This window comes from Fusarium solani, assembly GCF_023522795.1.
Source record: "Fusarium solani strain SB1 chromosome Unknown bctg00000012, whole genome shotgun sequence".
Lineage (NCBI taxonomy): Eukaryota > Fungi > Ascomycota > Sordariomycetes > Hypocreales > Nectriaceae > Fusarium > Fusarium solani.
The window spans coordinates 943,054-955,668 of record NW_027072146.1 but is presented as its reverse complement, the minus strand read 5'-3'; the positions used below and the strand labels follow the sequence as shown (position 1 = coordinate 955,668).

General features: G+C 50.2%; 4 protein-coding genes across 4 annotated transcripts; all 4 read left to right on the top strand.

The window, feature by feature from the left end:
* Positions 1 to 1,095: 1,095 nt before the first annotated feature.
* Positions 1,096 to 4,206, top strand: MRS44_016298 (uncharacterized protein; the record flags this gene model as incomplete). Its single annotated transcript, XM_046276743.2, has 4 exons — positions 1,096 to 1,403; positions 1,452 to 1,648; positions 1,707 to 3,962; positions 4,022 to 4,206. 4 exons carry the CDS (start codon positions 1,096 to 1,098, stop codon positions 4,204 to 4,206), a joined length of 2,946 nt encoding a protein of 981 aa, XP_046131136.2.
* A 1,388-nt stretch (positions 4,207 to 5,594) lies between these two features.
* MRS44_016297 (uncharacterized protein) lies at positions 5,595 to 6,764 on the top strand (the record flags this gene model as incomplete). Its single annotated transcript, XM_065617971.1, has 6 exons — positions 5,595 to 5,746; positions 5,796 to 5,866; positions 5,924 to 5,993; positions 6,048 to 6,356; positions 6,415 to 6,531; positions 6,584 to 6,764. The coding sequence occupies 6 exons, from the start codon at positions 5,595 to 5,597 to the stop codon at positions 6,762 to 6,764; spliced, it is 900 nt and encodes a 299-aa protein (XP_065474043.1).
* Positions 6,765 to 8,165: 1,401 nt separating this feature from the next.
* Positions 8,166 to 10,317, top strand: MRS44_016296 (uncharacterized protein; the record flags this gene model as incomplete). Its single annotated transcript, XM_065617970.1, has 9 exons — positions 8,166 to 8,463; positions 8,528 to 8,714; positions 8,799 to 8,971; positions 9,348 to 9,473; positions 9,546 to 9,661; positions 9,710 to 9,796; positions 9,844 to 9,960; positions 10,007 to 10,056; positions 10,191 to 10,317. The coding sequence occupies 9 exons, from the start codon at positions 8,166 to 8,168 to the stop codon at positions 10,315 to 10,317; spliced, it is 1,281 nt and encodes a 426-aa protein (XP_065474042.1).
* Positions 10,318 to 11,208: 891 nt separating this feature from the next.
* MRS44_016295 (uncharacterized protein) lies at positions 11,209 to 12,276 on the top strand (the record flags this gene model as incomplete). Its single annotated transcript, XM_065617969.1, has 1 exon — positions 11,209 to 12,276. The coding sequence occupies one exon, from the start codon at positions 11,209 to 11,211 to the stop codon at positions 12,274 to 12,276; it is 1,068 nt and encodes a 355-aa protein (XP_065474041.1).
* Positions 12,277 to 12,615: the final 339 nt, after the last annotated feature.

Below are 12,615 nucleotides of genomic sequence, written 5' to 3'. Positions count from 1 at the left end.
TCCATGTTACAACGAGATATGATATGCAGGATGCATCCGAGAATTGGCAAAGAATGTGAAATGGCACGGGGGAACGAGGTTCCTGGAGATGCCATAACGATAACTATGGAGGGAGAGAAAATGAGTGCTAGTGTCTAGACATTGAGAAAACCTCTTTCGTTTGGTGAGACTGCATGCTTTCCCCAGGCCAGTCAAGGTACGGTTACACGGACCCTTTATCCGAAACACGGAGCCGTGGTCGCTCTCAACAGAGTGCCTTGAACATGGTAGCTCAAGGGATCGTACTCAAGGAGCACACCATGGTGATGCCTGCTCTATTTTCAAGTAGGTGATCTCACGAAACTTGTTTCCAACCATTCGAGAGGACAGGATGCATGGTTGCGTGCTTGGACGCATACCCAATCACGATACAGCCCACGGAGTAAGACGGTGGTAGTGTCGACGCTGCACAGCCACCCATATGACGCAATTTTGGAGGGCTATTGGACCCTGGGGACAAGAATCATGCCGCTCAAGGCATACCAAAGCCCATGAGTACCGTGTTTTCCCGATGGGCGCACCGACTCGCTGGTCGCCCTGAGGCTGAAAGACAACAGCCACCTGACCAATGTTTGGGTTGCTAAAGTCACTAGCCCTTATGGACAGATTTCAGTGGCATTGTTGCCTAGCACAATAGCCTATCATGTTCCCCATCCCACCTGAGAGCCAAGTGTCAGAATTATCCACTTTTGTGGTACCAAGATTACTACTGCGGCCACACAGCTCCAGCTCGCTGGCTCCAATGACTGCACTTTTAACCAGCCCTTTGTTTCTTGCAGCTGATGAGGCCCCCGCTAGGCTGCACACGAGGCAACTGTGGGCTGACGTTGTCGCCCGCTCAGGATGGAATCAACCGCACCTCCCTCACTTGAGTCACTACCTATCAACCAAACAGAGAACCTATAAAGACTCTGCACGTTGACCCCTGCCTCTGAAGCGTCTATTTCAAGCCTGGCGTATTAAGCACTGCAGAGCTCTAGACGCATCACCGGAAACCTCTTCTCCTCATTGTTTACTGCTGCAGTGGTTTCGCTACCCCGCAAGGCATGCTTGGAGATGACTATTGATCAGGCGCTGACGGCGCATCCCAAGGATGCATTGATCCCCACTGATAACCATCAACGGCCAGCAGAGCAAGCACCCGAGAGAGATGCTGAGCCCACAGTCGAGCCCACAGCCGTCCAGAGTGCTGGTCTGCTCAAGTCTGGGCTTTTGTCGGAGCGAGAGAGCGAGGCATGGCAGAGGGCAATAGAGACTGTGGTGGAGAGTGTCGTCTCTATCCGCTTCTGCCATCCATATTCGTTCGATACCAACCTTTCTGCATCAAGTGAGGCAACTGGGTTCGTTGTCGACGCTGAAAAGGGGTAAGATTCAACTCTCAAACGGCTGGATTTGCTGCTAACTCGACAAAGCATTGTTCTCACAAATCGACACGTTGTTGGAACAGGGCCATGGACAGGATACATTCTCTTCAACAACCAAGAAGAGGTCGACGCATTCCCAATCTACCGCGATCCCGTGCATGACTTCGGTTTCCTGAAGTTCGATCCCTCAGCGGTCAAGCATATGAAGCTGGCAGCTATCAAACTTCGGCCCGATCTTGCTAAAGGTAAGCGCGGGCACTATGAGATGAGTAAAAAGAGTTGTCGGGCTGATCATAAATACAGTCGGTGTGGAAATCAAAGTCATCGGAAACGATGGAGGTGAAAAGCTTGGTATTCTGTCAGGTTTCATCAGCCGCCTTGACCGAAATGCTCCGTTGTACAAGGGATACATGGACTTCAACACCTGCTACTACCAAGCAAACGCCTCTGCCGCTGGAGGGAGCTCAGGAAGCCCAGTTGTCAATGTAGATGGCTATGGCATCGCTCTTCAGGCTGGTGGTCGAAGTGACGGTGCCTCCACCGACTACTTCCTTCCTCTCGACGGCCCGCTGCGCGCTCTTAGCAAGATCCAGCAAGGCCTGTCCGTCCCACGAGGCGAGGTTCAGTGCGTCTTCCAGCTCAAGCCTTTCGACGAGTGTCGGCGACTGGGCCTTAGTTCCGAGTGGGAGACTATCGCACGCAAGGCTTTTCCGAGGGAGAACAACATGCTCGTCGCTCACACTGTTCTGCCAGAGGGACCATCGGATGGCAAGATAAAGGAGGGCGACATCTTGATCAAGATCAATGGCGTACTGGTCACTCAGTTCCTCCAATTCAACACCATACTGGACGAGAACATTGGGGAAAACCTCCACTTCTTGCTTCAACGAGATGGAAAGGATGTGGAGGAAGATATCTTGGTCCAAGATCTTAACGAGGTCACACCTGATCGCTTTCTGGCCGTCAGCGGCGCATCATTCCATGACCTCTCCTACCAGGTTGCTCAGAGGTACACAATTGCTTGTCGTGGGGTCTACGTATGCGAATCCGGCCCTTTCCATCCATCAGTTCGCAATGATATTGTCATCCAGAGCATCAGCTACAAGGATACGCCAGATCTCGCAACCTTCATCGAAATAATGAAGGAGATTCCCGACAGAGCGCGGGTTGTCCTTTCGTTCAAATACTTGTGGGACTGGCACACCCTTCACACTGCTGTCGTGTCTGTTGATCGACACTGGTTTGGGAAGATGAGGATGTTCAAACGAAACGACTCTACGGGGGCATGGGATGTTGACATACTGGCGGAAGCGTTGCCTGCAGTTCCTCCAAAGCCTCTCACTGCGTCCTTTGCTGCTCTCACCCATGTCCCTCATCGAGCAGTTGCCGATGTCGTGAGGAGCTTTGTTCACGTCAAGTACTCTACCGCCTTGTTGCTTGACGGGCAATCCGTACATGAGAAGAGCGGCATGGGTCTTGTCATTGATGCTGACAAGGGCTTGGTCCTTGTTGCCAGGAACATTGTGCCGACCAAGTTCTGCGATATTGAGCTTACCTTTGCCGACTCGGTCCTGATCCCAGGAAAGCTCGTGTTCCTTCACCCCTCTCACTACTATGCTGTCATCAAATACGACCCCAGTCTCGTTGATGCGCCAGTACGAAGCGCAAAACTCAGCACAGAGCAGATCTCACAGGGAGCTTCTACCCTATTTGTTGGACACAACGGGAACGGGGAGATGGTCTACAGTTCGACAACAGTCACTAGGGTCATGCCCCTTGAGCGTACTCCGCCCAACCCTCCCAAATGCCGTCCGATTAACCTGGACCGGATCGATGTCGACAGCAGACTTAGCGCACAATGCACAAGTGGAGTCCTCATGACAGAAAATGGCGATATCCAGGCGATTTGGCTGATCTTCGAAAGGGATGACGATGAAGAGACCAGCTTCGGGCTGGGCTCTCTCGCCCTCCTCCCGGTGCTCACAAAACTCGTCCAAGGAACAATCCCAAAGCTAAGAAGCCTTCCGGTCGAGCTCGAGGCTATTACCATGATGGAAGCCCGCGTCATGGGTGTTGCCGAGGAGTGGATCCAGAAGGTTGGAAAGAAGTCAGTACAGCATCGACTTTTCACCGTGAAGAGAGTTTTTGGCCAAGCATCAGACCAGTTGCTCGAAGGGGACGTTTTGCTGACACTCAATGGCGATCTCATTACCCAACTTCCTGAGTTGGAGGTCATGTATTGGCACGAGAAGGTCGGCGCGGTCATTGTTCGCAGTGGAGAGCAGCTCAACCTGCAGCTTGACACACTTCTAGAAGATGACTTTGAGACATCTCACGTCGTCAACTTTTGCGGCCTTACGGTTCAGAAGCCACACCGAACTGTCGTACAATCGATCAAGAAACTGCCTAGCCAAGTCTACATCACGACCTGGCTTCATGGATCTCCCGCCGCTCTTTACAGCGTGTACGCCACCAGATTCATTACCCACATCAACAGCGTACCTACGCCGGATCTCGAGTCGCTCGTTCCTGTCGTGGCTGCCATTCCTGATAACACTTGTGAGTCTCTAAACCTGATGGCCTCTGCGATCGCTGCATTCTGACAATATGTTCCCCAGACTTTACTGTCAAGGCTGTTGACTTTGCTGGTGCTCCGTTTGTGGCTACCGTAAAGAAGAACGAGCGGTATTTCCCGACTGTCGAATGGATAGCTGATGCATCACGCGACGAGGGTTGGAGGCGCGTAACCTATGATGAAGGAAAGGCTGTACAAGGTGAAGGCATATATGGAATTACCTTTTGATCATTGATGGGCTAGAGTCAAGGCAGCAGGATTCCCTTCTCGTAGTCATCTCTCAAAGACCGTATTCCACTCAACCTAAGACTAAAAATAAATGATAATAAGAGAGCAAAAAGGAGCAGGCGTCTGTCTGTCAGTGTCTTGTGGGAGCCAAAGGCGGGATCCAGGGGCCACACGGAGCAAAAAACATACAACAGCGGGGATTCGCTGGTCGTCACCGACCCAACTACTAATCCGCCCCTCACCGGCTTATCTATGGGAGAGCGGACGGGATCCCGAGTTCTCCGGTGGGTATGGTCGTATGTGTTAGGAAAGGCACAGTAGTGTGATTATATGCTGCAGAGCCAGGTCCTTACACACGGAGCCCGGTGGCGGAAGTGTCCACCCTCAGGCAGAGTATGTGAGGAGTGATTGTGGCGTGAAAAGGACTCGAGTGAGGGAGTTGCAATTGCACTGAGAACACGTCTGTGAACTCATATGAGACTGGACAGCCTGAGCCTCACTCAATCATAGAGAAATGGATTCGGGTGAACTCAAATGCTGCTAGTGAAAGACCTCACTCTTTTGACTGGTCTATCGTTAAAACGGAACGGGAAGTGATGTCATGCCGAAACGTTAACTTGACCACGACAGTCTCATATGTTTGGGGTTGGGAAGCTGGCAATGACCTCGCTCTAACTGACGGCATCGACATTGTCAATTCAACCGATGAGAAGACCTCCAAGCATGGAGAGCCCGCGATAAGGACACAGCACAGAAATGGTGAGGAAATGTCTGACTGCCAACATGACCAAGCGACTTCGGGGCGCCGTGGGGGTGGATCTTTTCATTTGTCGAGACTCGTCAAAGAGACCATCACAAGACACCAAAGTGGGCCACTGATTGCCATGTCGATATCTCGCTTACCGGTTCCCCTTTTTCCCAGGTCTGGCCACACCAGAAAGGCCCAAACTCAATACATACTGTATGGGGTACTATCGACGATCACTTGGCCAACTTACCGCCATTCCATGTCCAATCGGCTCTGTCGGACAAACATGGCCGTATTTTCCCATTCCGCGAGGAACCTGGGATTGGGCACCTCTCTTCGTCAGCATCATGAAAGTGTCTTGGAAACTTGAACTCTTACACTGGGTCAGCGGTCAATGTTGGGGGCTTGTGACTGCCACTAGCGCGGCGTGGGTGTTTGGAACAGACCCGAGTCGTGCCTTTGACAGACATCGTAACACGTTGAGAGACACGCGTCAGTTCTCGAGAAGTTGCATGCTTTTGCAGGTGGGTGGGAGGTGGGTGGCAATAGGTATAAGGCGGTTTCCACCCCCTCTGCCTCCAGGAGCATTGTGCTTAATTTCATCCTCAATCCCACTCTCCTATTAACCAATTGATACACAATGGTTCCTCCTCCGCTCCCAATTCCTGAGAGAACCCTTTCCTTTTCTCGCACGGACCCAGACGTCCAGGTCGAATACCCACCACATCATGAGCTCCCATCTAGCAAGCCGGTGGTTGGACAGGGAGGACAGTTCTCCAAGCCGACATTAGCGTCCCTCTCTCTTTGAAGGCAAAGTGATCGTGATTACAGGAGGTGCAAGAGGGCTGGGCCTGGTCATGGGCCAAGGCTGCGTCTACTCTGGAGCTGATCTTGCAATTGTCGACTTGAACAGTGAGCTTCGCACCCAAGAGAGTTCTTGTCGGTCACAGGGTCCCTAACGGCATTCAGAGGATGAAGCAGAGTCCCAGGTCGATGAGCTGATTGGCGCTTTCAGAAAGGAGAACCCGGGATGCGAAAGGTCAGCCTTTTCAAGACTGTTTCATGGTGTATTTTCCTAACTCGTCGAAACCAGGCTGCCCCGAGTTACAGCGCACTACGCAGATGTCTCAAAGCCAGAGTCTGTGGACAAGTGCGTTCGCGAGATTCTCAACACCTACCAAAAGATTGATGGTCTCGTAACCTCAGCCGGATTCACAGAAAACTTTGACGCCATAAACTATCCAATTGACCGAATGCGCAAGCTTTGGGGTGTCAACGTGGACGGCACCTATCTCTTCGCCGTGGCTGTCGCCAAGCATCTTATGGAGCGAAAGGCTCCTGGAAGCATTGTTTTCATTGGTAGCATGTCAGGGGCGATCGTGAATGTCCCTCAACCACAGGCGTAAGTGCCATGGCAATGATCTGACTATTTCTCACCAACTAATCGTGATAAAATACAGCCCTTACAACGCAGCGAAAGCTGCGGTCAGGCATCTTGCTGCGTCATTGGCCGTTGAATGGGCTCACGCTGGAATCCGCGTGAACTGCATCTCTCCTGGCTATATGCTAACAGCTTTGTAAGTCTCTCACCATGTATTTCTTGGCCCGGTTGGTTCTGACAAAAAGTAGGACGAAAAAGATCCTGGCCGATAACCCCGATCTTAAGAAGACTTGGGTGTCTCTCATTCCGCAGGGCAGGATGGGCCAGCCTGAAGATCTGATGGGCCCCGTCACCTTCTTGTTGTCAGACGCAGCTTCGTATGTCACTGGCGCAGACCTTCGAGTCGACGGAGGATACACAATCACATAAGACGGGCGACTGAAGTGGTATCATGTTGGTCAAAAGTAGAGTTTATGTAGCACTGCCAATGTAAATGCAAGAAAAAATGAGTCCAGGTTTCTCATATGACATAGTATATGAATGTTCATCTCTTAAGTAGAGTGCATTGTATAGGAACTGCAGCTTCAAAATATGGAGCAGTAGCAGACAGCCCCGATAATGACAGGACCATATGCGAGTATTGCCTTCATTTGAGCTTTGTCGAGCGCTGAAGGCCTCAGCGACAGAGGAGTCTTTGTAGCTAACAGACAGCAAGAGCCCAAAAGAGACTCACCTGAATCGTGAAACATACAGAAGCTTGAATGTTTCTGCAAATGTTGCCACTGCTGAGGTTCTTATTTGTTGTAAGCAGTCTTGAAACCCTATCCGCATTCGACAAGGCACATGCACAATCAGCATGTTTCACTGGCCCAGAGCCCAAACTGCAAGCGGCATTCCGATAGTTAGATGTGGCTATCCCTACCCCAGAGCTTGGGGGGTCTGCTTGGCTATCGTAGACTGCGTCTGGTATTTCTAGCAAAGTATGGCGCAGTGAGAGGTTCAGTGTGGGTGTGCGCGTTATTATTGTCTGCAATGATGGCAAGAAGCTATCAGCCATAACAGAAAAGAACACAGTTATCAATACATGACGGCATCAAAATCCAATACCGTGGGTGTGTGCTTCACATCAAAGGTTGCTGAGATTCGCCCACACCTTTTCGGTGAAATGTTTTCGACAATCCCCGGCCAACTTAATCCATAACCATCACGTTTCATGCAATGGAAGCCAGAAGAAGCCAAGACCCATAATGTTAAAACTTCACGTAAAGTAGGGACAAGGTAGGCCTCTCGATGAAGAGACAGAAAGGCAACCTCCTGCTCCCAGAGTTGGAAGACGGTTTTTTCCCTTTCAATCTTATTTAAATACGAAACCTCTTGAGGCGAAAAACTTGCTCAAAAAGGAAGGGCGCCAAGAAACTTGCAGCTTCTCTTTTTGCCTGCAATCAGTGAGTCCAGTGTTGGACCGCGTCGCTATAAGCTCTATGGCCAGAACTCCGGTAACCTAACTTGATAGCCGCCAACGCAGCAACAATGCACCGGGTATTTCATAACAATTATCCGTCAACTGGTACACATCAGTCGCATTTGACCAGGTTGCTTCGTAATCAAGCGCGACACTGTCGTTCAGATGACAGCAGGGAGCCAATAGCATGAGGCCAGTTGACTGACGCGATTAGTGGGAATGATGAGCGCATAGGGCGACCACCTGATTTAGTACAACGCTGGGCATGACGGTCGCTCTCAGCAATTGAACTCCTCTTTCTTAGAAATAACAGAAAGAACACATATCAGCTTCCAGGCACTTCACATTCTTCTATACCGCTCTCAGTCATGACCGAAGTGCAGGGTCGAAGCTCAGAGGGCTATGTACCCCTTGTAGAAGCTCAGCCAGACGGTCCCCATCATGAAGTCGTCGTCAAACCAGTTCAAACGTGGAAAGGCTACATTTGGGACACGTGGGAGCTTCCTCCAGATCAACGCCGTTTGCTCTTCAAAGTTGACGCGTTTATCCTCACCTTTGCCTCGATAGGCTACTTCTTGAAGAACATCGACCAAACCAACGTCAATAATGCTTTCTTGAGCGGTATGGAGGAGGACCTCGAGATGTACGGAAATCAGCTCGTCACTAGTAAGCACTTCCTCTTATCTACCTAACTTCCATCTCTATCCGCCGTCACTGACTCCATGGATAGGCACTTCTATCTGGACCGTTGGCTACGTGATCGGTCAAATTCCATCCAACTTGTTGCTTACTCGAATATCACCACGATGGGTTATTCCCTCCTTGGAGGTTGGATGGGGGATCGCAACTATTTGCACTTCAGCTGTTCAATCTTATCGTGGTCTCTACGCGTTGCGCTTTTTCGTAGGATTCTTCGAGTGAGTGACCTTGCCACTCTGGCACTCGACAATTTGACCGTTGCCTCGCATTGAGTTGGAGAGAGCTGCTGACTCCATCCTCAGATCCGGGTTCTACCCAGGGATTCATTATATGTTGGGATCATGGTATACTCCCCGAGAAATTGGAAAACGGGCCATGTTGTTTTGGATAGCGGGCTCGATTGGGTCAATGTTTAGCGGTTTTCTTCAGGCTGCTGCATACACAAACCTCGATGGAGTGCATGGTCGTGCTGGCTGTAGGTCATCAACACTTCGCTTGTCTTTCAACAATTTGGACTTTCCAAGAGGCTTCTCCAACAAGAGCAGCGCTAATTATTGGCTTATATCATAGGGCGTTGGCTTTTCATCATTGATGGAATCATCACACTCCCACTTGCAGTCGCTGGTTACTTCTTCTTCCCAAATCTTCCGCAGGATGGGAAGAGGACCTGGTGGACAACTGAGGATGAGCATATCCTATCGGTGAAACGCATGCAGGCAATTGGAAGAGCTGGCAAGCAACCTTGGACGAGGGCCAAGGTGAAAGACTCTACGGAGCTGGCATACTTATCATCTCCGTATGTTGTCCTACTCATAACTCCTTTCGTCGAGACTGACTCATAACTTTAACAGCGCTGCTGTATATTCTTTGGAATAACGGAAATCCTCAGGCTGCTATGGGCTATTGGTTGAAGAGCTTCAATGCCCAACCACCACCAATGCCAGGCAAATCTTTCTCCGTCCCTGAGATCAACAGCTGTAAGTTCTAGTCTGCTCGATCGGAGCGATCGGTGTGTTGAGGCACTTGGCCCTAATGTAAACATAATGCAGTGCCCATTCCGACTACCGCGATATTCATACTCATGGCACTTGCCTGGGCCTGGACTTCTGATGGGCCTCTTCAGGGGAAACGCTGGCCTTTTATTTACGCTGGTGCAGCGCTTACGGTAAGTTCCCAGCTGGCTATGAGATTGTTAATGCTGAACCTATCCCAGCTCATCTTTAACCTTTTGTTTCTGTCTATGCCACTTTACTCCGACATCGATTCTCGAATGGTCGTTTATTGGCTGAGTCACATTGGTGTACGTATGACCTCAACTCAAAAACTGTTTACCTGACCGAACTTTAGCACGGCGCTGGACCGCTCATCCTTAGCTGGATTAACGAGATCTGTTCGGCTGATACAGAGAAACGCGCTCTGTTGGTCGCCGTCGCAAACGATTTAGCTTATGTCGTTCAGGCTATAGTTGGTCGGATCTTTCCCTCTTTTAAGCATCTGTTAACATGTTAAGATGCCCAACTTCATGTGGAAAACCACAGATTTTCCTGCTGCCAGAAAGGGGTACACGTATTCAAGTATCTTGCAAGTCCTACTTTGTAAGTTGTCATCCCCTTCCTTTGCCAAACTTTATATGCTAACCATCCCACCGAAGTACTGGAGACAGCTATTATTCAACTGCTGCTTTGGAGGGACAGGCGAGAAGAGCTGAGACCTCGCATCGCTGATTCGCCCCCTCCCCTGATTTACTCAGACGAAGAGGAGCAGACTGGGGGTAGTAAAGCCCCCGAAGACGAAGAGATGAACGATGAGACGTCACGTTGATGAGGTCGAGGACGCAGTAAGCGTGCTCATCTCAAAGTCTGATAGCGATCAGAGGGGTCGGAAATAGGCTCATACTTCCACTACTGAGTTCACTGTACTCAGGCAGTCAAATATTGAAGGCTCATCTTTACCATCAAGACGTAAACCGCATTAATTGATCATCTGTCGCTTCAATGACTTTGCAGGATGTTCTTAATTTCGGCTCCCGCGAGTTCAACCACACATGCGTCACACTTTCGGGGATGATTTCCTTATCTTCTAGTAGGCATTGGGTCGAAAGCATCGCAAAGTTCCGCGAGTGGAGTTGGAGATAGCAAAGCTTCTTTGAAGCCTTTGATGGCTTCCTTCACACCATCTATGCCACGAGGTCGGGTAAGAGTGAATAACCTCCCCTGTTTGTCTCTCAACTGTGATTTATGACTTGCTCGAGTTCTTTTATGTTGGGTGCAAGAAACTTCCACTCGCCAGCCTTTAGCAAAACAAGCGCTATAGCCCCAGCGTGAGTGGCAAGGTCAGAAGGTAGATGTTCCAGCCACCAGCATACATACAGAGTTGCTACAAATTAGCCGCCTCCAGCTCGCCTCAGCCTCACATGGATTACCAGAACATGCCTATTTCAATTCACCTGTAGTGATTTCTTTTCACTGTGTCTTCATGATAGCCACAAGCAATTCTTCCCTATTGGCGCACGCTCCCTACGTTGTCCCATCTTCAGATCCTTCACGGACGAAAGGTTCGCGAAGGGGACCCGCTGGAGTAACGGGGCTCTTGGTTGGGGTTGCTGGGTCTGTCAATATTACTCAGCCACTTTAATCCATCTCATCATCGAGCGGGGTTATGGTGAACTTACGCTTTTACATCCCAGAGAACGCTCGGATCTCCGGCTCTACAATGTCGATTCACAGTTCACCAGAAGACTCGTGGCACGGGATTGTGAGCCCAGGCGGCCAATTTCCCCCAGAGGCTGGGCGCTACCACCTCTACATTGGTCTTTTTTGCCCTTTTGCTCACCGGGTCAACCTGGTTCGGTACCTCAAGGGACTCCAGTCGGTCATTGATGTTTCTGTCGTCAAGCCATACCCCAAAGGCGACGATAAGGGCTGGCCCGGATGGCAGTTCCCGAGCTCCCCCGATGACACGTATGAGGGATCAACTGAGGATCTGCTCTTTAAGTCCAAGTACTTGCACGAGGTTTACTTCAAAGACGATCCCGAGTACAAAGGCAGATACAGTGTGCCTCTTCTCTGGGATAGAAAGCAGGGCCAGATCGTGAACAACGAAAGCGCAGAGCTCTTACGATGGCTCCCATCCGCATTCGACTCGATCCTGGCGGAGGACGATCCGGCCCGAAAGCTTGACCTTTATCCAGAACATCTCAGGGCGACAATTGATGACGTGAGCGAGTGGATGCAGCGAGACCTTAATAGCGGTGTCTACAAAGCAGGGTTTGCCACAACCCAACAGGGCTATGATGAAAATGTGCCAACAGTTTTCGCGGCTCTCAACAAACTCGAGAGTCTGATTCATCAACATGGAGGCCCATATCTTTTTGGCAAGGAGCTGACGGAGATTGACATCCGCGCGTATGCAACAATTGTGCGATTTGATGTTGTCTACGTCCAACACTTCAAGTGCAACCTAGGAACCATTCGCGGCAACTACCCAGTCATTCATGAGTGGATGAAGAACCTCTACTGGAACGTACCAGGATTCAGGGAGACAACAGACTTTAGACACATCAAGGAGAACGTAAGATCCAATACCATCACACAATGTTCGCAGACGCTAATCATGGAGAAGTATACCAAAAGCCACTATAAGATCAATCCACTGGCAATTACGCCTCTGGGACCATTCCCTGATGTGGAGGAAGGGGTTGACCTGGACTTCAGTAAGCTCAAGCCAGGAGCAATCCGTCATCCGGCTGTATGCCAGCGCGAGAAGGAACTGTATGACTAAATCATCGGTCAAGATGAATAGTCAGTCTGCATTTACAGAGCCTACTAAGGATGGGCAATTCTTATGCCATGTCAACACAGTTCTGGCTTGGAAACTCAATCCTACATCATGCCACACCCTGCGTCAAGGCGAGTCTCGCCTTTCCGTTATGCAAGACCACTGTCTCAGGAGCTATCCAATTGAGGGGTTGAAAATGATGAAACCCATTGGCTCGTCTTATCACACAACAAAACCAAGGGAACAAAAGGTTCATTTCACAACACGATGTGAGCGAGTCAAGCAAGGGTCTCGTCAATATTATTCAACAGTTTTAAAATAGAGTACAAGAAGACAAATTAG